This window comes from Lampetra planeri, chromosome 12, assembly GCF_965212315.1.
Source record: "Lampetra planeri chromosome 12, kcLamPlan1.2.h2, whole genome shotgun sequence".
Classification (NCBI taxonomy): Eukaryota; Metazoa; Chordata; class Hyperoartia; order Petromyzontiformes; family Petromyzontidae; genus Lampetra; species Lampetra planeri.
Window position 1 is genome coordinate 8,468,208 of NC_136118.1, and position 26,530 is coordinate 8,494,737.

Sequence of the window (26,530 nt, forward strand, 5' to 3'; positions counted from 1 at the left end):
TGTGGGTGAATTAGGGTTCCGGGGGGTGAGGTGGGTTGGGAGGGGGGGGTGGTGCAGCGGTTAGCGTACTGCGCATTGAACCGGGTGAGCTGAGTTCGATTCCCGGCCACGGATAAAAAAGTCGTTGCCGAATTAAATCTCAATGCGAGCCTCTCCCAGGTCGACTCACATCGACTCACACTTTAAACAACTAACGACTTCTTAGTCGTTGACAGACGTTCGCTTAAAAGCACTTTCCCCAGAAGTCTGTGTGGCTACACGGGGTTCGTTATGTCTGTACAGTAGATGTGTATGCTATATAGTATATACGTGCGCCCATTGACTGCGTATGTGGATCGTTATTGTGAATGTATGATTACTAGTGTGACGTTTGTTGGTGATAATATAAATTAGACACGTACAGCTTCGTGGTCGTCTGTTCGTCTCAGCGCTGTGCGTGGAAGGCGCTGAACCTTGGCCAACACTTGATTCGCTATTTAAACGCGAAATGAATGGCCAAATGCCTTTCAATATACCGACGGTAGCATTGTAAAGATAATGATGATGATGTCAAACGTCTTTTAAATTAGTCAGTCGGAAGATCATGAGCTTACAACTACTTGTGGTTAAGTGGTCTGCCAATAAGGCATCTATAGCGATCAAATCACAACCCAACCAAGCAATCGGTGCGTTATTAAACGTTTTACCCGCTCTCCAGATCAGACAACCGTGTACATTTCGGGAATTAACTCATTGTGCTGCTGCTGCCGCTGCTGCGTTAGCATTAGTGCACAAGCGCAATTAACAACAACAACGACAACAAAAAAACACAATCGGCGACGTTTCGGGCAATGGCCCGTCTTCATAGCACATCACATTGTGAGGAACATTGCTGCTAACTTCCCTGTTTGTCGCTCATCCACGTGCAACTTGCTTTGTTTCTCGAATCACCGGCCGTTTTGTGATGATGATAATGACGACGACGACAATGATGATGATAACGACGACGACGACGATGATGATGGCGATGATGATGATGATGGGTGTAGTTGCGATAAATTTGGCTCTCATTTCAGCCTGGTCTGTCGGTTTCAGTGACCCGGGAATTATTTCTGCACCCAGCACACCACATTGAGTATACGTCTCGCGACGGCTGTATCAACTCTAGGGACGTGCCCATCTAGAGTCTTCCAGCGAGCCGGTAAAACAAAAAAAACTGAGTGAGAAATCAAGGCCCCCGTGATAATCACCTGCTCGTGACTTAATTACCCCGAATATGCCGATCCCATCACGCATTATTATCACCTATTTATATATTTATTTAAGTCAAGAAATCCTCACTGAGTGTCATGACTCGTTTTCCGGAGGGTCCTGCCATGTTTTCGCCGTAGGAGTCATTTTCGGGCGATACTTTTCATATTTGGTAAATTTGCGTTCGGACGCCTGCAACACAATAGGCCCCTACTCTTGCGCATGACATCAGGGATCTTTAACGTCCGTTGCGCAGTAGAGGGTGGGTGTTTGTACGGCCAGTACACCCGCAGTAATAATCAGGGTGGCCGCTGGAATCGAACCGCGAAACCTCTAGGACAAAGCGGCGAACGCACCACCGCCGGGCAGAATCACCGACCTGGATAGCGCTTGGATGAGTGGCCACTACCACCACCACAAAAAAAAAACACAGGCGTAGTGACGCGTCGTAGAACCCCACCTGCCAAGGTCCAATCAGCAGTGATCAGCGTGCTCCACAGGTGTGTGTTCAATTGACCCCTTTTGCCAATCCAGCTGTGTATTGGCAAAAGGGGACTGGCGCGTGCGTGGCAGTAGTCACGGTGACGAGATGTTAACTCTCTCGCCTGGTGTACAGGAGCGCATGGGTTCCATCCCGACCCTGACGCCTGCTGTATAACTGGAGTCTGCGTGTTCTCCCTCCCCGTGGTCGCGTGGATTTTTCCCCTGGTCCTCCGGTTTTTCCATCCACATTTAGAATCAACATCACGCGTTTAAGGTATTTGGCTGTTGTAAATTTCCACGTGATAAGCCACTTCGTTGAGCTATCATTTGTGATTGCCAGGTCGCTTCTCTAAAAGAGCTATATAGCTCAGTGAGCCTTAGCTGGTCAAATAATATAGCTAAATAATTAAATAATTCGAATGCGTATCGCGTACAGCTTGGGGCGTGATGCTCACGAGTCGGCTGATCGAGTTGTGCGCATCGCAGACGATGTAGTCATAATAATACAGTAGTAGTTCTTTACAGCCCTTTGTTAATCCACTGCTGGATGAAGGCCTTCCTAGGGCAAGTGGGCACGATGGTAGTTTGACCATACTTCAACCACGCACGTCGGCACAAGCTGGAGAAGGTGGTCGGCGCGGCAGGGACAGGTTCAGATACCGCTCGCCGCCACCAATGCGAGGCGCGGCCCGGGAATCGAACTCGGGTTCCTAATTCAGCTTCAGATCAAATCGCGTGCAAAGCTACAAACAAAAAACACGAAACAAAACGAAGCCATGGCAGGGCACCTGCGTCTCAGTGAGGCTGAGGCTGCTGGCGAGCTGCTTGCGCTCGCTGCCCACCACGTAGTGGTTCTTCTCGAACGCGTGCTCCAGGCGCAGCAGCTGCGACGGCGAGAACGCCGTGCGGATGCGCTTCGGCTTGCGAGCGAACGGGCCCGGAAAGAGCAGCCCTTCGTGGCCGGTCTCGGGCCCTGAGTTGTGCGCAATGCGCCGGGGAGGGAGGGAGGGGGGTGTAGGGTCGGGGTAGAGAGGTGGGGAGGCGGAGGGAGAGAGAACGAGAGTTGGTCCACGCAATGGTTATTGAATATTGCATGGACAGACATGATTCGGGCGAAGGTATAAGAACGTGAATTTGTTCCGTGTGTGTGTGTGATAGAGATATATCTATCGCCTGTCCATTGCACGCACCGTCTACTTGAGTAATTCCCGTCTTACAGCGATCGATTGAGAGCTCATTCTGACCGGGAGCAATCGGTGGCCAATGGCCGACTACTCCTCAACCTCGTTCATTCCACGGCACGCGGCACTTTGGAGCTTGCTCGATCTTCCAGGCTCACCGAACAAACACACATCCCAAATGTGGGTGGGTGGGTGAGAGGTAATGCGGGGCTGGAGGCTGCTGCCGCACTGCGCGTGCACGGCCAATGGAGTGGGGAGGGCGAGAGATGGGAGGTCGGGGCCTTGATCGGCCACTGCGCAGCCCCGTGGGTTCGTCTATCCCGAGTTTGCGAACAGCGAGGTGAGCTCCGTTCGTATGAATTCGGAAAATACCACGGCCCACCTGTCGGGACTTCATCTGAGACGCACCGACTACGAAGCACTGGCCTATGGTGTCGATGATGATGATGATGATGAAGAAAATGACACGACCTTCGAACCTTAACCTACGTAAAAAAAAAAAACCGGGACCGAATATTTTCTACATGATAATAGTTAATGTATTTACTGTTCCAGGAAAGTCACGCTGAATCCTATAACTATTTTTTTCAGGAGGGTCCTGCTTCGGGTTTTTATTTTAAGATGCTTTCTTAAAATATTAATTGAGAGTGCTAATAAAAGTGAGCAGAAACCGGGGCATCCGGAGAAAATCCCTCCGCGCGTGACGGGGCAACGCTCAATCCCCCGCGCGATTGTAAACAGATGGAGACGAGTCAACTTGCTGTACTGCCTTCTCCTGGAGAGCCAGGGTATGGCACCAGGATGCCCACACGAAGGCATGTTTCGTGATATTATCGGGAGGGGGCTAAGCCTCAAGGAGGCTGCAAGGTCACTCGTGACATTCAGTTTGTCTGATTGTTTTTCCTCTAATTAAGGGCTGTATTTTAGAAATGTAAGTTTCGAACCGTCCGTGAGACGGTCTGGCACGAGCTAGTAAGGACGTAGGGCTGACTATACAAGCAGACGTTAACTATTACCACTCTTGGCCTGCGGGTGGGCGATGTCGGGGGATAAGTAAGACGATCTCTTGGGATCGCAAGACCATGAGAACCTTTATTGCGAATCGTTGAAGGCGTAATTGTGTAACGTTGCATAACGGGTGCGTGCACACACACGCACACGCACACATATTCTGTGTGACGTTGCTAAGCTGACGAAGGTTCAAGATAATTCTGATGAACGTAGCTATCGCGAAATTCGCGGAAAGGAAATGGAAGCGGCACTTACATAGAGTACAACGCATGATTTACACATACGATCGCATCCGTTTGTCTGCGTGCGTATATATGTGTGTACACATACAATTACACTACTTTTCCGATCACCAGGCTCAGTTCCAAGCCACCATAAACGACACCATTGATACATGAACGTGGTCTGGGCCTCCCCTAGGTCGACATAGCCGTGAACGAGGTGCGCTGATTGGCTGCGTGAACATCGGCAGCAGAGAGAACATCAGACGGGCGTGTGAGCGTGACGCTGGCCACACTATCCCCTAGCGTGCATCGGTGCCCTTAATAGGTGCTCGCGAACAACACTTTCCGCAACACTCTCTAAGGCCATGTACAATTAGTCTTGCCTTTTTGTTTAATGCGTATGCCCGTAATGCGTGCCCGTGTGTGTGGTGTGTTTGTTGTTGTGGTTGCCATTAGTAGTTGCGTGTTCCGGTGTGTATGTTTGTGTGTGTGTGTGTATTTGTATGTTTATATCCGTGTGCACGCGCGTTTTGGTATGTTGCGTGTGTTGCGGTGTGTACGTGTTCTTGTGGCGCGGTGCTGGCCACCCATCGTGTACCGTTACGCAGGCTTTATAGGTGATCCCTAACAGCACTTGCCCCAGAAGCCTGTTCAGGCTATAAAGTGGGAATCTTTGGGTTTTTATGGTAAGAGTGCGTGTTTGGTGTGGGGAGCGGTGGAGCAACGGTTAGCACGTTGCGATAATCCCGCTCACAACCAATGACAGTGGCGAATGGTTTTAATCGGTATTCTCAACGGGTTATAGATAAGCATCATTACCTATCTCATCCTCGTGCATTTGCCTGGCCGCGCATATGTGACCTCTAATTCGAGCGCATTGAGACATTTGAATGAACTGGTTGTGGTTATAATTACATTTGGTGCTAAATATATAGCTCAACTGACCGGTGCGACAGGTTTTCTTGGGGGGTTAGATCACTTAAATATAAATGTGTCGTTAAACCCTCCACCACCCGACACAGCCAATTAGTAAGGTTTGGGACGTAAACAGAACGTGGCCAATTCGTCAATAGTCCAGCACACCGGTGTGTTGGAGAGCAAATCCACAACAAGTAATGAATTGGAACGTTCTGTTTACGTGACGAACCTTACTAATTGGCTGCGTCGGGTGGAGGCGGGTTTAACGGCACATTTATATATTTACGCGATCTAACCCCCCCCCCCAAAAAAACTGTATTATGTATTATATTGGTCGCGAAAGCCTCCTAAGCGTTAAACTATACCACTGCGTTGCATATGCGGGAGCGGTGGCGCAGCGATTACCAGCGATTTGATCTGAAGCTCAATCAACCCGAGTTCGATTCGTCGTCCCGGCTTGCAACGACTCGCGTGGCTGACGTGTGGTCGAACAACCCTCGTGCCTACAGGATGGCCTTTATCCAGCGGTGGATTGACATGAGGCTGTCAACAACGACCGCGGTGTTATTGCGACTGCATCGTTCGAGATGCGCGGAATTCAAGCACCCGGCTCGTAAACACCACGCACCACACTCCACGTGTTATTCACGGAAACTATTTTCACTATTTTTATTTGACCAGGTGTAGGCCCACTGATCTATTTATATGGCGCTTTTTCATAAGCGTCCTAGCTAAAATGATAGCTCAACAAAATGTATTATAAAGTGGAAATTGACAGCAGCCAAATACGCTCATATTTACTATGAATAGCGTATAAACCATCTACGATATCTTAATATTTAATACAAAACAGTGTAGAATTATTACACAGCCTTCCACCTCCGCGGCAAAGACAAAGAGCCCCCGAATAACCTCACTGGACTGTTGGGGCAAGTGCTGTCAGCGAGCATTTTTGAAGGCAGGGCACGGCACACGCCCGATCGCCTTTGTCTCCCCAGTGGCGGTGTTTACACACCGCACCAGGTACTCATTTGAGACTGAGTCAACCTACGAGAGGCCCAGGACCGGTGCAGATAATCGTTACCGGTGTTGGGCCGTGAGCGGGAATCGAACTCGGGTGGCCCAGGTTCGTAGCGCGGCGCGCTAACCACCGCGCCACCGCTCCCAACACAAACGCACGCGCGCGCGGGTGCACGCGCAGCCTATGCCCCCATGCAAGTGACGTCGCGGGGGTCGTATTTAGCGACATTCGGACAGCAGCGGTGATTTAGACGCCGCGTGATCACCAAACGACAGTCGACGCCGAGAGGAATGACCCCCCCATGGCACCCGCGTCCTTCCCAGCAGCAGCAGCGAGCCGTCGACGCTTCGCACGACGGCCGCAAAAGGCACCAAGCCTGGCACCGGCGCCGTGGTGACGAGTGACGGATACATTGCTGTTGTCGTTGCTGCTGCTGAACACGCGTTCGCGTCCGCGTGCATTCCCGTGTGTAGCGTTGTCATATATCAGTCCGCCCGTTATGTGTAATATAATAAGCATCGCGGTCCCGGTTTAAATCTTGTTGTTGTTGTGCCGTCGTTGCTGTCGTTGCTGTTGTTATTGTTGTTTGCGAAGTCCTCATTCCCTATAACCGTGCGTCCCCCAACTCGTACGTAGCCGTTTGCGGTGTCGGAGGAGGGTGCGTGGTAGGGAGGGGGGGGCAGTGGATCTCGGGTTGTGTGAAAGCAAAGCAAGCAAAGCCAGGCGAGATAACAGCAGCCGTGAGAGCCCAGGGGCGACCGGCTCGCACAGAGAGAGAGAGACAGGACAGAGATTGAAGTCGTTGATCGCGTACGTACAGATCGACGAGCGCACGCGCGCTTACACAGCTACAGACAAAGATTCCACCCCCCCCCCACCATATATAGAAGCTACACGGGACTGTTTGGGGCAAGAGCTGCTTCGCGAGCACCTATGAAGGCTGGGACGCTGGGAGTTAGGGGGGTGTGGGTGGCGTGTGGCCAGCACCACGCGCCACCCACGCCCGGCCGCCTTTGTCTCCCAGGGTGGCGATGTTTACACACCGCACAAGGTTGCTCGCTTGAGGCCGAGTCAACCTAGGGGGGAGACCATCGACCGGTGCATATAATCAACGTTGATGTCAGCCGTGGCCGGGTTCGTAGCGCAGGGCGCTAACACCACCGCTACTTGCGCTATATACACAACACACACACTCGCTCGCTCGCTCGCGGGTCGTGCGTTCTGCTGTACGGACACTGCTGATGTGACTACGACTCAGCAACCGGTGGCGAGGTTGTTGATTTCTCTCTCTCTCGCGCCGTCTTTCAGCTTTAGCGTCACACTCCACGGGAGGCGAATCAGCTTGACGGCGCTGGTAACGCTCGCGGATAAGCACGGAGCGTTCTCGCGCGAGACTCGGGAGCAACGTGGAACTTCTGGCTGAGCCCGACCTACGAGTTCGAGCGAGCAATCTCGAAGTCGTAACTATTGGAGGGGGAGTGGGTCAAAGGTCCAACAATGGATCAACCACGGTTGGGTTTCGGGTGTTTGTTTTTCTTCCAGTTTTACGTATGGACTCGACTGCATGCGTGACAATTGTTCAGCCTTCCGGCCCTGAAGTAACTAATTTAGAAGTTGTATCACTCAACTCGTCACCATTCGTGTTAGCGCGCTAGTCACGTTGTACGATGCTCATTTGTGTCTCACTGTGAGTCTGTATTTTACAGGCTCCATCTCGTTCAGCTACCGCATCTCGTGTTGTTATTTATTTTACGGATTCACAAACACTCTTCAATTGCAGTTCCTGAATCGTTACGCATCAAGCAAGCGTGCGGCGATCCGAGTTAGATTCCTGCTCACGACCGATAATAGCGGCGAATATTTTCAACTCTCCCTGGGCCTCCACTAGGTCGACTCAGTCTTAAATTATGACCCGGTGCGGTGCGTCAACGTTACCACTGGAGGGACAAATGCGTTCGGGAGTGGTTGTAGTAGGTGCTCGCGAACAGCACTCGCGCCAGAGGCTGTTGCAGTCTTACGGGGGGGTGGGGGGATCATTGTCTTCGTAATTAAAAGCGCGCGAGCTCAGATCCTGGTCCGAGAGAAGGGTCGATAAATTAGGTACTACGTTGTTATTGTTCTATGGGCATCACGCGGCCTCCTCGTAGGGATGTGGTAATTGTTACCACTGGACTCGGAATTTAAACTCATTCGAGCGAAGTGGTGGGCGAACACAATTATAAGAAGAGTCATTTTTGTTTGCGGATTCGGTAAAAAAAACCCTCAGTAGTTCAAGAGACGCGATGCAATATGTATTACGAAGAAAGTCCTTCATAAAAAAAAGTCACGAAGGAGTTCTTAAAGAGGCGCTTGCGGTTCCGGAGCCGCAGGTTGTAAGTCTCATCTGTGTGTCACTTCGCTGGTCTGTGGACACGATGTTAATCTGTAGGTCTCGTGTTAGTCTCATCTGTGTGTCACTACGCTGGTCTGTAGACACGATGTTAATCTGTAGGTCTCGTGATAGTCTCATCTGTGTGTCACTACGCTGATCTGTGGACACGATGTTAATCTATAGATGGCCGACCACTGCTCTAGCGCGACGTCGCTTTGACTTCGGTGATAAATCTTTAACTTACATCTGAGCGAGTGCCACTCTGCGCCGATGCTGGTGTATACACCCATGCGAGCAGAACGCGGTCGTGGTGGAATAATCTGTGCACGAAGCCCCTTGCACGCGTTGTGTGTCGCACATCACACTACGAACTAATTAGTTCACAAGCTATCGTTCGAAAACATTTCATCAATAAACCCACGTATGTATTTATCTTCAGGGGCGTTCAATTAATAACAACATAAGTATGACTATCTCGCCAATCGTGTTTAAATAATGCTGAGCTTATCGAGAATGCGTCGCTCTTTGCGAGAACCGACATCGCCCCCCCGCGCGAGCCGATCGATGTCCCTTCGTCCCCCCTCCATTCGTTCGCGCGGGATCCGTTACGCCCGCGAGCGCCGTTCCCATCGCCTGGATTCGGTCGACGCTCAACGCCACCGGCAACTTTGCGGAACAGTCGTCGGTGACGCGGCGTGACGGCTTCGGCGGACGTCGTTGATACGTTGCAGTCGCTCCGTCTCGTCGTGCGCTCGTCGTGGGGGGAAAAAAATGTGGCACGCCGCGACGAAATGCCGACATTGACTCGAGGGTGTGACGCTGTCCATTATTCAAACGTGTGAGCAGCTGTTAAATTTCGATTTAAAGCTTTCGTGACTGCAGGGATTCATCTTCTTGGTTGTTTCGGTAAAGTCACGTAGAAGGGAAGTAATAAAATAATAATAAAACATAATAAATATTATATTAGGTACGGTGCAAAAGAAGTTCAACGTGCATGCACACAGCTGCTCGCACCTTCTTGGTTCTTTCGGTAAAGTCACGTAGAAGGGAAGTAATACAATAATAATAATAATAAAACATAATAAATATGAAATTATTTTATCATGTTTTATTTGTATTATTTTATTACTTCCCTTCTACGTGACTTTACCGAAAGAACCAAGAAGGTGCGAGCAGCTGTGTGCATGCACGTTGAACTTCTTTCGCACCGTACCTAGTCAAACCGTGCCAATCGGAGGTTGCGCGTGGGGGGGGGGGGAGCGGAGGACAACAAACTAAAACACAAAAGCAGTTCTACAGAAAGTGATTTCCCGTCTAGATTTAAAAGTGCACAGCTCCAGTTACTTTTTAATATCGAAAGGGAGAGCGTTCCAGACGGCCGCAGAAGCGCATCCGAAAGCGCGCGATGCAGTGCCATCTCTAGCAAACAGTTACAATTCCACTGGTGGACGCGTTGCGAAATGTAAACGATGATTGTTATTTTAGGAAGAGCGGTGGCGCAGTGGTTAGCTTACTTGCGCTCCGAATCTGGTCAACAGAGTTCGATGCCCGGAAACGATCAAATCGATGGCGCGTGAGGCCCAAATTCAGCAGTGGATTGGCAAACGTTTTCCAAATTATTTTTAAAGCATAGTGATGTAGAGAGACGTGGTTTAAATAGTCGTGTATATATATATTGTATACGCTCTATCCACATACAATACGTTGAAATACAACTTGAAAGTATAGAGCGTCAAAATACAACGTAATGCCAATAACGCTGCACATCAAGAGTGTACACGTGTATATTGTAACGAGAGAGAAAGAGAGAGAGCGAGTGAGTCGTGGGTCGGCGTAAAAAGGAAGTTTTCTGAACCTGGACTTGAACATTGGCAGGGAGTCGACAGCACGGACTGCAGGGGAAAGGAGTTCCAGACTATGCGGGAGGGAAGAGGGGGCAGCAGAGCAGAATGGGAATAATTTGACAACGGCGCTCTGTCTAACACAAAGACAAAGATCCCCCATATAGCCTTAATAGGCTGACTTGGGGAAAGTGCTGTTAGTAAGCGCTGTGAAGGCCGGTGTGGCACGCGAGGGGGTGTGATGGCCAGAGCCACGCGCCGCCGTCTTTGTCTCCCCTAGTGGCGATGTTTACGCATCACACGAGGCATTCGTTTGATAACGAGTCGGCCTAAGGGAAGCCTGGGACCGGTTCAGATAATCACCGCTGTTGTTGGCCGTAAGGGCGACTCGAACTCGTGATCGCTGAATTCGGAGCGCAGCGTTCCCCGAACTCTAACTAAAAAAACAAAGATCCCCCGCATAGCCTTTACAGACTGTTGGGGCAAGTGCTGTATAGCGAGCACATGTGAAGGCCAGAACGGCACACGGGGAGGGGGGGGGGGGGTGGCCAGCACCACGCCCAGCCGCCTTTGTCTCCCTCGTGTCGATGTTTTTTACGCAGCGCACCATGTACTAGTTTGAGGCTGACTAACTCTCTCACACACACAGACAGACACACGCGCACTCGGGGAATGGAAAGTCCTGAACAACATATTCCCGTGATTGACAATTCAGAAGAAGAAAAAAAGTGTCGCACACATAATTCGGCAAGAACGCAGCGACAAACCGCTCGATGATCGACAGCTCACGCCGTCTGCAATGACTGCTCGCTGACGGACGGGCGGGCTAAGATAATTAATTAGACGCTCATTAAGAGGCACCTGCAGGTGCTCGCGAATTAGGGCGGCGAAGCTCCGGCGTTGAGGCTAAATAGCGATCATTATGCGGGCATGTCACCGGCGTGTACATTTTGACATCGCTTTGTGTAACATGCCAGGCGAGTTGCGAGAGGGAGAGAGAGAGGCGCGGGGTTACAGCGTGACGCGATGGAAAATTAGTGAGCGCTCCGCGAGGGGGATTTGCACGCTACACCGTGTGTCATCGCGATCGTCACCATCAACAGCAGCAGTAACCATGATCAATCCACTGCTGGATGAACTCCCCCCCCCCTCTCTCTCTCTTCCCTCCTTCCCCCACCACACACACAGATCCGGGATTGCGATGTAACAATCCACCTCGGCGGAATGCCTTCCCGACCGCGCTGTCCTGCCGAACCCGCACATGACGTTTCTCTGTCACGGCGCGAACCATCGTGTTGTGTACTGCGGCCTCCTCGGGCACAGATCGAACGCGGACCGGAATCAACACGAGGTGGCGAAGCTCGTCGTCCATCAACATTTACGGAATGGTCTGGTTTTTTTTTCTGTTTTGTATGCATCAGCCGGACGATTGTTTTTTTTTTATTAAGCGTCTAAAATAAATTTGAAATGTTCACAAAACGGCCTTCATTTATTTTGTTACTTTCATTATTATCAGTGTGGAGTGGCCTGGCCCTCACCGCGGCAATGTGGACCTTCTGCCACTGACTCGGAGTTGATCACCACCTCAATTGATCGTTTTTGCCTGATTTTAATGCTGCGTACAAACATCATATACGTGCCAACAGTATTTATATAATTCACTTAACAAAAAAACATTCATATGTTACGATGTAAGTTCAGTTCGTAGACGATCGCGGCTGACTTATGTAAATGCTGATGTTGCAGAAGAGTTCTAAAAATTACAAACGGCACAAATAGGGTTGGTGTTTTAGAAGGAGTTTTAACTATATGCGATTTGGCATAGAAACAGTCAAACCCTTGCGTAGCAACTAACACTCGGAATTGAGCCCATAAAAATTACAGTGCGGATTATCAATTGATTTTGATCATAGGGCAGAGTCAGAATAAAGTCCCACATTGTTACGCGTCTCGGGGCCAAACACAAATATATTAAAAATAAAACAACGCCGACCATTAGTGACGCTGAAGCAGATGAAAAGCGATTACAGCATGCAGTTTGTATAGTACTATATATATAAAAACACGCACATCGTACTAGTATTTACTGTCTTAAAAGTATTATCTCCACCCACTCGTACTGACCCAGCGTGGTGAAGCATGGTCAAATAATCAGGCTGACTTTAAGACTGTACTTGTACACACACAGTACGACACACAGATGTTAAACTAGATATATAAAACATGGAGTGTTTTATACAATCTAGCAAGCAAACATGTGGTCCAATTGCCACGGCGCATTGGGGCCAAATGTGACGACGCATGCAACTCGCGCTGATTAGCCGGCTGCAGACATCACGGAGAACACTGCAGGGACACGGCGCGCGTGTCCTGCACTTGAACCTGAGATCTGTGATTAGTCGTCAGTGGGAACTAACGCACCGAGAAAATGGGCACACAGAGACAAAGGACCCCCCCCCCGGTACAGTCTTCAACTGGCTGTGTGGCTGTTAGCGAGTAGTGGCTTTGAAGCCCGGATACGGCACACGTGGGATTATGTGGCGAGCGCCGCCTTTGTCTCCCCAGTGATGACGTTAACACACCACACGCCACACAAGGCACTCGTTTGAGATTGAGTTGACATCTTAGACGAGAAGGACAGGGGTTCAATTATTCGTCAACCTGTGTCGTTGGCTGTAGAGCGGGATTCGAACTCGGGTCGCCGGGTTCGTAGTGCCGTGCGCGAACCGCTACACCACCCAACAACGACAAACACCCTTCACTTTCGTTGTTGTTGTTGTTGTCTAGTATTATATACTGTATAGACTGTCGGGGCAAGTTCTGTTAGCGAGCAGCTGTTAAGGCCGGTACGGTACACGAACATATACATTTGTGTATACATATACATACGCGTATATATACACACAGTAACACAAATATACACATACAAGTACGTGTACGCAGATACATAGAAGCTTGCATACACACAGATCCCTCATGTAGCCTTGAACAGACTGTTGGGGGCAATTGCTGTTGGCGAGCAGCTATAAGAGCCGGGCACAGCACACGAGGAGCTGGGTGGCCAGCACCACGCCTGGCCGCCTTTGTCTCTCCAGTGCAAATATTTTAACACCCCGCACCAGGTACTCATTTGAGGCTGAGTCGACCTAGGAGAGGCCTAGGACCGGTTCAAATAATCGTCACTGCTGTTGACCGTGAGCGGGAATCGAACCCGGGTCGCAGGGTTCGTAGCGCAACGCGCTAACGGCTGCACTACCGCTCCCTACGACACGTACACACACCTACGAACATAGGCCAGGACACAAACAAGTACACAACATGCGCACCCGCGACACGCGTGGACGCACATTCACACACAAATACAGAAGTATAAAGGCACGCACCCACACACACACATCCGTATATACGCGAACAAACAAGTTAGTCGACCGACCAAAATGATCAAATCCATTAAAAATTAATGTATGGACTTTTTGGACCCCCTACGTGCTCCTCTATGTGCTGTGAAGAAGGGCCATTGTCCGAAACGTCGATTGTTATTTTTTATTTTTAAGGCCCACAATGTTGTTATTCACGAATGCGTTGAGTTGTTTGCCTGTGTGTGCGTTCGTCACTGCAACGCAGCAGGCGTCATCACCTTCACCGCGTGAACATCTGCTGACGATGAATACCGCACGCCTTTGTATCCCTCCTCCGTTCTCCACTCATGGCAAGTGCGGCGCACAAGTGTCGGCTCAACATTCCCCCTTCAATGCATCGAGAGAGAGATATAATACAAGCACTCATCACGAAGGCCCGACAGTATTTGATTAAACACCACGGGCTTCAGAATGCCGCTGGCACGACCCCTTATGGGCGCACGCAAGCACAGACTGAAATAAATAAATAAATATATGCTCATAGAGAATCCCCCAATTTATGAGATTTCCCCTGCGCAGCACGCTGCACCGATGGGCGGTTTAGCTCCACCCCCCCCCCCCCCAAATCGCATCCCAACAATTCTACAGCTGATCGTGCTCGAATCACCCGCCGATGATTTTTTTTTGTAACTTTCTCCAAATTAAGTTTGTCTGGGAATGTGAAAGGCACGGGGTTCCTATTGAGTAACATTGCCAAAGTTGTGTCCCCCCCCCCCCCCACATGACCCCCCCTCGCCCGCCCCACCCCGCCCCCCCCGATTGAACACGTGGCGAGTCATTCAGAAGCAGGGTTCAGACATCGAATTTTTTTTATTCACAAGCGCGGCGATCACCCCCCCCCATCAAACTAACACCGCATGATGCAAGTCCCCCCTCCTCCTCCTTCCGCCACCAGCACTGGGAGTGAGCGCGGCGATTGTGATGATGATGATGATGGGGGGAGGGGGGGTCCGAGCAGAGGCACGCGGAGACATTTCGGATATTTTTGTTGTTGTTGCCAGAAATGTCGCGCCATACTCGTCCCATCAACCCGAGTCGCGCAATGCCGTTGCATTCGGTTACAAGCGTCCACCAGCGTGTGCGCCTCTGTGTGGATATGAGCGCGTGTGTGCCTGTGTGTATGCGCGTCCACGCGTGTGTCTAAGTTGGATGTGTGCCTGTGCGTGTCTGAGTGTGTGCGTGCGCGTGTGTGTTTATCCGTGTCCGCGTTTCAGTGTGTGTTTGCCGTTCTTACGTGTCCGTGTGTATGTGTCCTTGCTTGTACGCGTGTCGTTGCCTATGCTAGATCTCTGCCTATGTGTGTCTGAGTTCGTGTGCGTATCCGTGTCTGTCTGTGTGTCTGTCCCTGTGTGCGTCTTTCCTGTGTGTCTCTGTGAGTGCCTATGTGTATCTGTGTACGTGAATTGTATATACTGTATATAACATCTATCCCTGTGTGTGTGTGTGACTGCGTGGGCCTTTCCTGTCTATACGTGTGTCTGTGTGTGTGTGTCTCTGTACGTGTGTACGTACCTCTATGCTGCGCATTTACCTGCGTCGGTGTGTGTATGCGCGTCTGATCGTCCTCGTCTGATGCGCCTGTGTAATTGCTCAGCGCTCTGTGCGACGAAACCCCGCGACGCGAGTTCGATTCCCACTCACAAGCCAACATCGGTGACCAGATAAATGAACGCCTAGGTCGACTCAGCCGCAAATGAGTACCTGGTACAAGTGTGCAAACGTCGGCATTGGATATACAAAGGCGGCCGTGCGTGGGTGCTGGCCACCCACCTCCGCGCGTCTCCGCGCGGGCCATCATAGGCGCTCGCTAAGAGCACTTGCCCCAACAGTCTGCTAAACAGAAGCTATACGGGGCATCTCTGCCTTTGTGTTTGCGTGCAAGCAAATCGATGATTGGCGATGGGGAGCGGTGGCGCACCGCACTGCGAGCCAGGCGAGCCGGGTCCGAACCCCGCACCCTGCACCCCATCGCTCGTGCACAACATCGGCAGCACGCTCGATCCGCACCTGTCACGGGCCTCCCTCGGGTTGACTCGGCCTTAAATGAGCGTCCGATGCGGCCTGTGAAGTGGGAACGTCCGGCCTGTAGGCTGCGCGCAGTAGCTGCGCAGGACGATGCGCCTTCATCGGTTGCTCGCCAACGTCGTGTGTCCGTCAGGCATCAACCACGGCGACCGCGTGGCTGTCGTCGTGGTGATAACGCTTCGCGACTTTCATGATTCGATCGCGAACTCTCGAATTCCTTGCTCGCCACGAGTCTGCCGTGATAGTCCAGCGGCGGGTGGGTTCACGAGTAGCCGACACAGCTCACACACACACACGCGCACAGCAATCCCCGTGACTCTGACGCTAGCGAACAGCAAGGTGCGTAACAGCACCGCATCCTCCGGAAGATATATTTTTTTCATTCATTTAAAGTAAAAAGAAAAAAACAGGATGCGTCTTATAATCTGGTGTGTGTGTGAGAGATAGATTTGTACAACTTTATTGACACCGGCCACACGTTTTGCGTGTGCGTCTTACAAACGGGAGCAGCTATGCCCCCCCCCCCGCCACCCCTCCCCCTGGTATGCTCATTAGCGGGCAGCTATGTCACACGAATTATAGCCCGAGGAGCAATCAACTTCGATTGAAAACACATTAAGCGTTCGAGTTGTGCGGCGTATGCGTTGCGCGTCGTGAGCCAATTACGCAGAGGCGCATCCTACGACGGAGGAAGAAAACAACAATCCGATTCGCAGTTGCCAGTGCTGCGCATTGTTTCGCGAGCATGACTGTGAGAGCAAATCCCTTGAACTCAAACACGCGTCCACATAAATTAGCGCACAACCACAGGTGTGTGTGTGTGTGTGTTGTTGTTACTCTTTGGTTCTTTCGGTAAAGTCACGTAGGTATAAAATAAAATGAATTAAATCACGACGTTTCGGGCGCAACACAAGCGTCCGTCATCAGGTGGGACAACCCCAGCAAGATACAATTGCTGAAGTGGGCAAAAGGACTGCTGTAACAAGAGGCTATCTAGATTGTGTTGTTGTTGTTGTGTTTGCGTGGGGAGCGGTTAGCGCGCTGCGCTACGAACCGGGGCCGGCAGAAACCCGGGTTCGATTCCCGCTCACGACCAACACCAGCGACGATTGTCTGAAACGGTCGTGGGCCTCCGTTAGGTCGACTCAGCCGCAAATTAGTATCTGGTGCGGTGTGTAAACATCGCGACTCGGAGAGACGACGGTGGCAGGGCGTGGTGCTGGCCACCCACCCCCTCGTGTGCCATGCCGGCATTCATAGGTACTCGTTAAAGGCCCCAAGAGACTGTTAAAGGTTATACAGGGGATCTTTGTCTTTGTTAAAGTTCGGGTGAAATCATAGAACGGCACATTGTGTCCTAACGCGCGCAACCAAATAAATTATATAATATACAACGTTTCAGGCAACGAGCCTTCTTCGTAGCACATTGAATAAAAATCACGAAAAATCACAAAAATAATTGCCATTGCCCAAAACTCGGTTAAATATTTTTTTTGTTTAAACTTTTGAAGGCAGTGTAATTTAGTTGTTGTCCCCCCCCCCCCCATGGTCACATCGTTCCTGTGCGCACCGCTGCCAATGCAGCAGCATCCCCAAATGATTGCGGACACGCTCATGAAGCAAGCCTGGCTCTGCCGATGAGACACTCGGTGTCGAAGTCGGTCCAGAGTTTGCGCGCATCGATGGCTCCTAAAATGATGCACTCCAAGAAGGGATGGTCTGTTTGTGTGTGCATATATACACACACGTACACGTATACGAATGAGACGTATCGTCTGCTTATGTGTTTTGTTTCGTATTCTCTGTCATCAATACAACTGCCAGTGGGCTGTGGGAGGAGTGCCTATCACGATTCTACAAACACAAACCAACAACGCGAAATAAACACAGCAGTGTTCGTGATGCCAAGCGGTGGACAAAGTACTACAAGAACCCCCCAGCGGATTCGCCAAAAAAAACCACTGCCTGAGACAGGAACAACTATACATGTCACAGGCGACGTTTCGGGCAATGGCCCTTCTTCATAGCAGAGAGAATGTAACTCAATTGTCTAAAACGCATGTACATTAGCGTACACTACAGTCCCTGCCGCTCCGTGCAGACAAACGCGTGTACTGCGCTACGTGCACGTGTGCAGACGGAACCTTTGGTAAGCCACCCCTAACCCGCACTTGACCAGCGTGGTGAAGTATGGTCAAACACTCCCCCCCCCCCGCCTCCTCGACCCGCACAGTGTAGGGAGACCTTCATTTATGTCATGCGTACATATATTTAACTACAAATGAATGTCTGTTCGTTATCCAAAAATGCAAATATCCCCTTTATAGCCTTAACAGACTGTTTGAGCAAGTGCTGTTAGCGAGCACCTATTTTAAGGCCGGAACGGGACACGAGGAGGTGGGTGGCCAGCACCACGGCCGACCGTCTTTGTCTCCCTAGTCACAATGTTTACACAACCACACCAGGTATTCATTGCAGGCTGAGTTGACCTAGGCGAGGCCCAGGACCGGTTCAGACAATCGTAGCGCAGTGCGCTATCCACGGCACTACCACTCCCCACGTTCATTTTCCAGCCGTCCCCGACATTGGACAGCTATGAAGGTCATTGTCTCATATATGTTACGTTTTCATTCATGGGCAGGGTCTCTAAGTTGGTCAATCGCGCTGCGCTACAATGTAATGCATGATATATGACGTACGCTGCGTTATAGGGCCATGTCCATGACGTACGCTGCGTTATAGCGCCATGTACATTACGCAACACCATGTACCTAACGCACGCTATGTACAAAACCTACGCTGCGTTCTAACGCTGTACGTATATAATGCCACGCTGCGTTGCAACGCGATGAAGCAACTAGGTGTGTGCTGTATTATACTATATGTGGAGCGGTGGTGCATCGGTTAGCACACTGCGCTACGAGTTCGATTCCCGCTCACGGCCAACACCGGTGACGATTGTCGGAGCCAGTCCTGGGCCTCCCCAAGGTCGACTCAGCCTCAACTGAGTATCTACCCGGCGCAGTGCGTAAACATCGCCAGTCGGGCACGACGCTGATCACCATCACCACCACCACCACCACCCTCCACCCGGCCGCCGTGTACCGTACCGGCCTTCATGGGTGCTCGCCCACAGAACTTGCCCCGAAAGTCCGTTAAGGCTATACGGGGGATCTTTGCCTTTGTGTGTACGATGCGCCGCCGAGTTGAGCGCCGCCGAGTGATTACAGAGCGAGAGGCACCGCGCCTCTGGGCGCAATAGGAGGGAGCGAGGGGGCGCTACCCCCCCCTCCCCCCCTTGTATTTAGGCGCAAAAAGCCGAACAAATTAGATAATTTGTTTCATGATCGATGTGATTTCCCCGTAATTAGTTGCGAGAGGAAGGCGGTAAACAGCGACTAAATGCTCAAAACTTTATTAATTAAAATTATCTCTCATTGCGCGCGCCCAAGTGCTTTATCTAATTTGCCATCACGGTGAGCAGAAATTTTTAAATATTCCGAATATCCAGCATGCCCCCACAACATCTCCCACGTTGCCCCCCCCCCCCCCCCGCGTTGTACGGGAGGCATAGCCTTGAGTGAAATATTTCATTTTCTCAATTACCAAGATAACATCGGGCCCAGAACTATGACTTTAATGTGCCAAGCTGCCAATTATCGCCCCGCAAAAAAAGGGCTATTGCACCCACCCCGAACAAATTGTGGCGGCTTTTTTTGGTGGGGGGGGGGGAGAGGGGAGGTGGTGTTAGTTCCGTCTCTTCCCAGCAGCCCCTCCTGAATTCCGAAATCCAATTTAAATCCCAGACTTTCACCCAAGGCCCTGTACTTTGTTTAAGATTGTAATTTTCGGTCGCTACCGACCGGTTGGGCGATATACATTTACATGTTAAGTGGCATCCCCCCCCCCCCCCCCCATTAATCTGTCTATGACGTTCAATTGGCGATAAGCGACGCGCCCCATTGCGAACACGCACGGGCGCATTTGCACATCAAACCTCCAGGTTTGCACGCTCCCTCCGTGATTCGTAATCTAGTAGCGCCCTCCCCGTATCATCAACGCGGCGTGCGCAAAGACACAGACAGATACACGGACACACTTATACATGTATATGCATTCTTTTCAACAAAAATCAATGAGAGAGATCCATCAGAGGGGGTCTGGTAGTTGGGGGGGGGGGAAGGCGTAGTAGGGGGAGGGAGGGTAAGATTGGAGGAGGTGGAGGAGATTCTGGAGGACTCAGCCAAGAGTAGATGGAGATTTAATTAGGAGATTTTAGAATATTGAGCACTCTTGCTGTAAGGGGAATCTTTTTTTTTTCAAATGCACACAAAATACAGATCAGCTGCGGACGCGTGCCAATAAATTGTCGTGGTCATCTTCACGTGAGCGAATGAATGGGAATCCACTCGTGATTGATTTGTACTCGGGTGCAGTACTCACATGAGGAGGTAGTAGTCCTCATTTGAGTCCTACAGGCGAGCACTACCGCAGTGAGCGTGCACTGCGCTCGTATCCACGTGCGTGGGCTGGGCTTGGCACATCCGTGCGAGGTACAAAACAAACGAGACTTTGTTACCCGAGGAATTATTCATTTTTTACGATAATAATTACCAATATTATCAGTTATCATACACATATGGGTGGGTTGTCTCGTGCACAAACACTCGGCGACGATGGGAGCTAAGTTCTGGAGCTATCGGCGTGTTGTTGATGGGGGTGCGAGTTGAGTTCACACCGCCTGTGGATAATGAGTCCCTGCATCTGCGTGCTGTGTTCATGCCCTGAGAAAATGCTCACGGATGCGTCACTCAATTCGCGTGCTTAGATACAGGAGCTCGCTGAGTAAGCCGGCGTTCCCTATGTTTCACAAACAAAGTACACACTCGTATATACTAATAATTGTAATAATGACGATACACACGCTCACATTAACATGTGTAAACAAACGCAACACGATGTATGCAACGTAAACGTTCAGCGTTCTAATAAAAATGCATGGCAAGAAGCTGCCTGCGATAATTCATCCTCGATTCCGTGGACAGAACGACGACGTGGCAGCAGCAGCAGAAAAGGAATGAAACTCGTGACCGAGACATACGCTCCACCGGTGATGAGATGGAGCGATGAAATCAGCTGCTGCCGTGTGCAGTGGGATTATTATTAACATCGCGTGGGGGGTAGCGAGAGATACGGCGGTGGTTTGAGACGAGCCCTTTAACCAGCAGTGCATTGACCATGGCTGATGATGATGATGATGCTGATGACGATGGTGCTGATGATGATGACGATGACTTTTGAAGACGACCCTTGGCAGCACGTCAATGAATCCCCGTGGCACTGGCCGGTGCCACGGGGATTCACGGTTTTAGTTGCGACGTTGAGCTCTTAAAAAAACAGAACTACGCGATTAAATTGTGGAATCATTGCAAGCGATCACATTTTTTTTTGTTGCCAAATGTAAACCGCGTGAGTCGCGAGCTTCTGTGCCTGTGTGTTTGACAACTCGCTTTAAACTCGAGAAGTAAGGAGGAGGAGGAGGGAGGGGGGGGATTGCACTTTTGCTTTTAGCTGCAAAAGGCCTCCTGCGAATTGTCAGTGATGAGCACAAAACCACCGGGGTACATCCGTCGGTCTGGCGGTCTTCGATGACGCACAAAGACAAAGATCACCCGCGTAGGCTGGTGCGGCAAGTGCCGTGTGCAGGCCGACTATTCTAAAAGGCCCGAACGGCACACGAGTGGATGGGTGGGTGGCCAGAACCACGCCCGGCCGCCTTTGTCTCACCCAGTGCTGATGTTTACACACCGCGCACCGGGTACTCATTTAAGGCCGAGTCGATATACACACATATATATATGCACTCTACATACACATAAGCACGCATACTGTCACGTATATAGAGCAAAGACAAAGCGAACGATCTCCATCATAGCCTTTTGAGACACTTGAGGCAAGTGCGGTTATCGTACACATTCGTAAACAAAGACACAAACTTACACCGCCACATACACAATGCACTCACGCACACATATATATACAGACGAATGCACGCACAAGTAAATATACATACACACATACACACAAAACACACACACACGTGTTCTTATGCACACGTACACACGCAAAAACAAGTAGACACGCACAGTTACACACATCCAATGCACTTTGACACATGCACATATATACACCTACACATGCATGCACGCAAGTAAATTATTACTTTGCTTGATATAACGCCATTTACTCATACAAAGACACCCCGTGTAGCCGTGAGCAGACTGTTGGGGCAAGTGCTGTTAGCGAGCACCTACGAAGGCCGGAACCGACACGAGGGGGTGGGTGGCGAGGCACACACCGTCCCGTCTTTGTCTCCCCAGTGGCGATGTTTACGAATCGTATCAGGTACTCATTTTTACGCTAAGTCGACCTAGGGGAGGCCCACGACCGGTTTAGATAATCGTCACTGGTCTGGGCCGTGAGCGGGAATCGAACTCCGAGCGCCGGGTTCATAGCGCTCACTAATACACACGTACAAAGACAAAGATCCCCCGTAAAGCCTTAACAGACTGTAGGGGCAAGTGCTGTTAGCGAGCACCTATAAAGGCCGGAACGGTACACGAGGGGGTGGGTGGCCAGCACCACGCCCTGCCGCCTTTATCTCCCCAGTGGCGATGTATACACACCGCACCAGGTACTCATTTGAGACACATACACACACTCACTCACATGCACACTAACCATACATACATTACAAAGACGGTTCGCGGACGCGTATACATACATATATACATACATACACGTATACACACGTGCGCACACGCGCATACGCGGCGTGGCGATTAAAAACATCCACATGAAGCGTGAAGGCACGAGAGTGGATCAAGCATGGACAACCTCACTCTCACGCACACCAAAACAAATGTCCCACGTGTGGCCTCATACGCTGTTGGGGGAAAGTGCCGGTCGTGAGCACATTGCCACTCACACATACAACACACACAAAATTGCTCCGTAGAATCTCATCGACTGTTGGGGGAAGTGCCGTTAGCGAGCACAAATTTACACTCACACAAACGACATGAGAAGACGTTTCATTGGCATTGTGTTTGTAGCCATTTCCGAAATAATTTAAATTCACACACTCTTTGGTTCTTTCGGTAAAGTCACGTAGGTAGAAAAATAATAGATCACGACGTTTCGATCGCAACACAAGCAATCGTCATCAGGTGGGACAACCACAGCAATAAAAAAAAACTGCTGAATGACCTGTCTTTTGTGTTTCATATATATACACAAATGTCATAAGCGCGTGACTTTACAGAGTTAACCACGCGTAATAATTAATTCATGGACATCTGATTTGTAAACCACAGCAAAAGTCTGAGATTGTTTTTTTTCTAGACTAGCTTCCTAAACTAAACTCAACTTTATTATTTCACCAGGTAAGGCCCACTGAGCTATGTAGCTCTTTTTCAGAAGCGACGTGGCCACAAATGATAGCTCAACGAAGTTGGCTTATCACGTGTAACTTTATTGCACCCAAACACTCCAAACGCGCGTTTCCCGACAGAGCACGGAGCGGTGGCGCGGTGATTGGCGCGTTGCGCTTTGAAACGCGGGCACCCACGGAGTTCGATTCCCGGTAACATTTTTCGAACAAAAAGTAACGAGCGGTGCGTGTCCCTCGCCAGCTCTCTCCACCAACCGGCAACTCACCGACGTGGCGATGTATGGCCAAACAACCGCCACGGCGAACACGGCTTGCGGGAGGGTGATTCGTTAGGCTTTCATTCACCGAGTAGTTTGACACATGGCTCTGAATTACAATTGCTGTTGTTGTTGTACAATACAGGACGAGAGAAATATCATCCTCGTCCATCCTCCACGATTCATCTCCCAGCTGCAGCTCGCAACGCGTTCGCGCGGTACGACTCGACGAGACGGTTTTTGTTATCCCATTTCTCCACGCTGCCGGCGTTATTGAGATCCGGTTGTGATCGTCGTTGTAACTCGGAGCTGTTTTAGCTCAACGGGGGACTTACTCCACAGAAAGAATATCGTCTTAAATGTAAATTGTCGTCGTTCACCACCCCCCCCCCCCGGCCCACGCCGATGAGCGCCGCGTTTAACGAAGGCGACATCGGCGTATCGCGGAGTGACACATGCGGTGCCGACACTTCTGGAACTGTACGCGCAGGCATTGGAGATATGTATTTGGCTCGTACGTTGAAGGAATTGCGTTCGACTCCCATTGAAGATGCAGGCATCCTTCTGTCGAACACTCACATGATGCGACGTGCCCCCCCCCACCCCTATGCGATATATGTTTGGTAGGTTACCACCGCGTCCTCGCGTTCATGATCGCCGTTCTCAAAACGATATCGTCCTCACACGCTTCGGTGACATTCAACAAAAATGCGAAATGTCAGTGAACGCGATGAATGTGTTGCGTGTGTGCGCGCGTGTGCGTGCGCGGAGATGCGGTGTTGTTGTTGTTGTTTCATTCGGGGGAGCGGTACCGCAAGTCGTTTAATGCCTAATTATCCAGCTTGTATCGATAATGCGGCGTCAATGTCTTTATCGTACTCGTTGGTTCTTTCGCTAAAGTCACTTTACCAAAGAGTATGGATTCCTGCAGTCACGAAAGCTTCAAATCAAGATTGTATTTATCGTATCCATTACATCTAACACGTGCGCATAACGTACGAAACGGGTACATTCTTAAGCGACAACCTTTACAGTATTCAAAGACACACATTCTTCCGTATGGCAAATGCTGTTAGAGAGCACCTATTAAGACCGCCGTCACGGCGCACGATTGTGTGGTGTGGCCTCCACCAAGCCCGACCGCCTTTGTCTCTCCCCAGGCAGTTCTGACTTTACACACCGCAGCGGGTACACATTAGAGTCGACCTATAGCGGGGGGGGGGGGGGAGGCCTAGGGCAGGTTTTGCCGCTCGCCACTTGCCACTAATGTTAGCCGTGGCCAGTCATCGGACGCGTCCGGTTGGTTTGTAGCACAATGTGCAAACTCGTGCGCCACCGCTCCCCCCACAATGTACGTGGACTAAAAAGTACTGCACGCGAGGCAAAGACGCACGGCACGCCGCAGATTGTGCGCGCCAGGTACGCCCGCAACTCCCGGCTAGCACGGTTGGCTACGTACGGCGCGAAAAAAGTTCCACATACATCCGTATACACACGGTATTGACGATATACGTACACGCATACAAAATGTTCACATTAAACGTTCGGCTCGGTGTGTGTGTGCGTGTGTATATATATATCCTTTAGAATTACACAGTGCCTCGTAGCGGATATAGTTCGTACACAGCACACAGCACACACACAGAGCATATGTCGTATGCCACACAGGATACGCATTGAGTTTATCCTATTGACACGCGCACACACGCACACATACTCCAACCCCGACAGCCACCGGCGACAATGACCGCACGTGTGCCGCACAGCGACAACGTCGTGACAACCCCCCTACACAACCCCCGGGGGCCTCGGCTCTCACCTGGGTATCTGTGGCCGAGGTATCTGTGTCGATTCAGCAGCCACGGGTAGAAAGTCATGGGGTCTCGCTGCGGGGGTCCGAACAGAGGATGAGAATGCTGCAGGTGGTGGTGCGGAGGCAGCGCGGGGACTTGAAGGGGACCCCCAGCCGAGCCGGGGTGATGGCCGGGGTCCGAGTAGAGCAACTCGGCAGGGTGAGGGTAGAGTGCCCGTGCCGTGGGCTGCGGGAACGCGGGCACGAAGGCGGCGGCTGCCGCCGCGGCTGCAGCGGCCGCCGCGGCTGCCGATACGGACGCCGAGCTGTGATGATGGTGCTGCTGGTGCTGGTGATGCTGATGATTATGACTGCCGGCGAAGCTCAGAGCGGCCGGCCGTAGCGGCGCTTCGTGCTGTTGCTGCTGTTGCTGCTGTTGCTGCTGCTGCTCTGATCGGCTGGTGGGTGCCGGACAGTCCTTGGCCACCAGAGACTCGATGGTAAAGCAGCGCTTGGTGGTCGCCGGTTGAAACATGTTGGGTGCAGGGCGAGACGGGGCTGGAGGAGGAGGAGGCGAGTCGCTCGCTGCCTCCTTTCCCTCGCCACGTCTGTTCGGCGCTGGTGGGGAGGAGGAGGAGGATGAGGGGGTGGTGGGGGTGATGCAAAGACGCAAGACGGCCCCGGCGCAGTTTCTATCTCATGTCAACCCCGGCGAGCTTGACGATGTCTCCCTGCAGCGCGCGTGTCTCTTGCCGTGCGCGTCGTCTGCGAGCTGCGCACACATGCGTCAGCCCGACTTGAGGAGGAGGAGAGCCCAATCGATGAAACGCTCTTTGTTGATCGATGACACAACACTCTTCTTGTTGCTCGCGCGCTCGCTGGCGCGGCGAGCGAGCGCGCTGCCAGGTCGCCGTTCGCGACCCCTTGATGAGTGCGGCTCCCTTTTTATAGGCAGCCGATGCAGCGTCCTCGGCTGTTGTCACTGTGAGTGTTAGAGTAGTCGCGGTCGTGATAATGTATCGGCGACTTTGCGCGTGTGCGTGTGTGTGCACACGTACTTTACAAGCGATGGAGTACTCGAGTGATGTGGACTGCAGCAGCAGGGAACGCGTCTGACTCCGCCTGTGTCTGTGCTTGTCTGCAAAGATCTCTGTGTGTGCGTGTGTGTCTACGCGCGCTCGTGTGTGTCTACGTGCGCGCGTGTGTGTCTCTGTGCGCCTAAGCGTGTGAGTGCATGTAATCCGCAGTATAACTTCGCGTATCTCCGTGTGAAGTATGCGCGTGTGTGTGTGCGTCTCTCTTCG

General features: G+C 51.2%; 1 protein-coding gene across 2 annotated transcripts in view; it reads right to left on the reverse strand.

Moving 5' to 3' along the window:
- Positions 1 to 25,776, reverse strand: part of LOC144721622 (homeobox protein EMX1-like) — a 53,504-nt gene extending 27,728 nt beyond the window's left edge. Inside the window, exons 1-3 of one of the 2 annotated variants that reach the window (XM_078599408.1) lie at positions 25,254 to 25,776; positions 10,295 to 10,354; positions 2,502 to 2,686 (exon numbers count right to left, since the gene is read on the reverse strand). In XM_078599408.1, the coding sequence (XP_078455534.1) occupies positions 2,502 to 2,686; positions 10,295 to 10,354; positions 25,254 to 25,761 (753 nt within the window). In that variant the 5' untranslated portion in view covers positions 25,762 to 25,776. The remainder of the gene's footprint in view (positions 1 to 2,501; positions 2,687 to 10,294; positions 10,355 to 25,253) is intronic. The other variant, XM_078599410.1, reaches the window with a different exon arrangement.
- Positions 25,777 to 26,530: the final 754 nt, after the last annotated feature.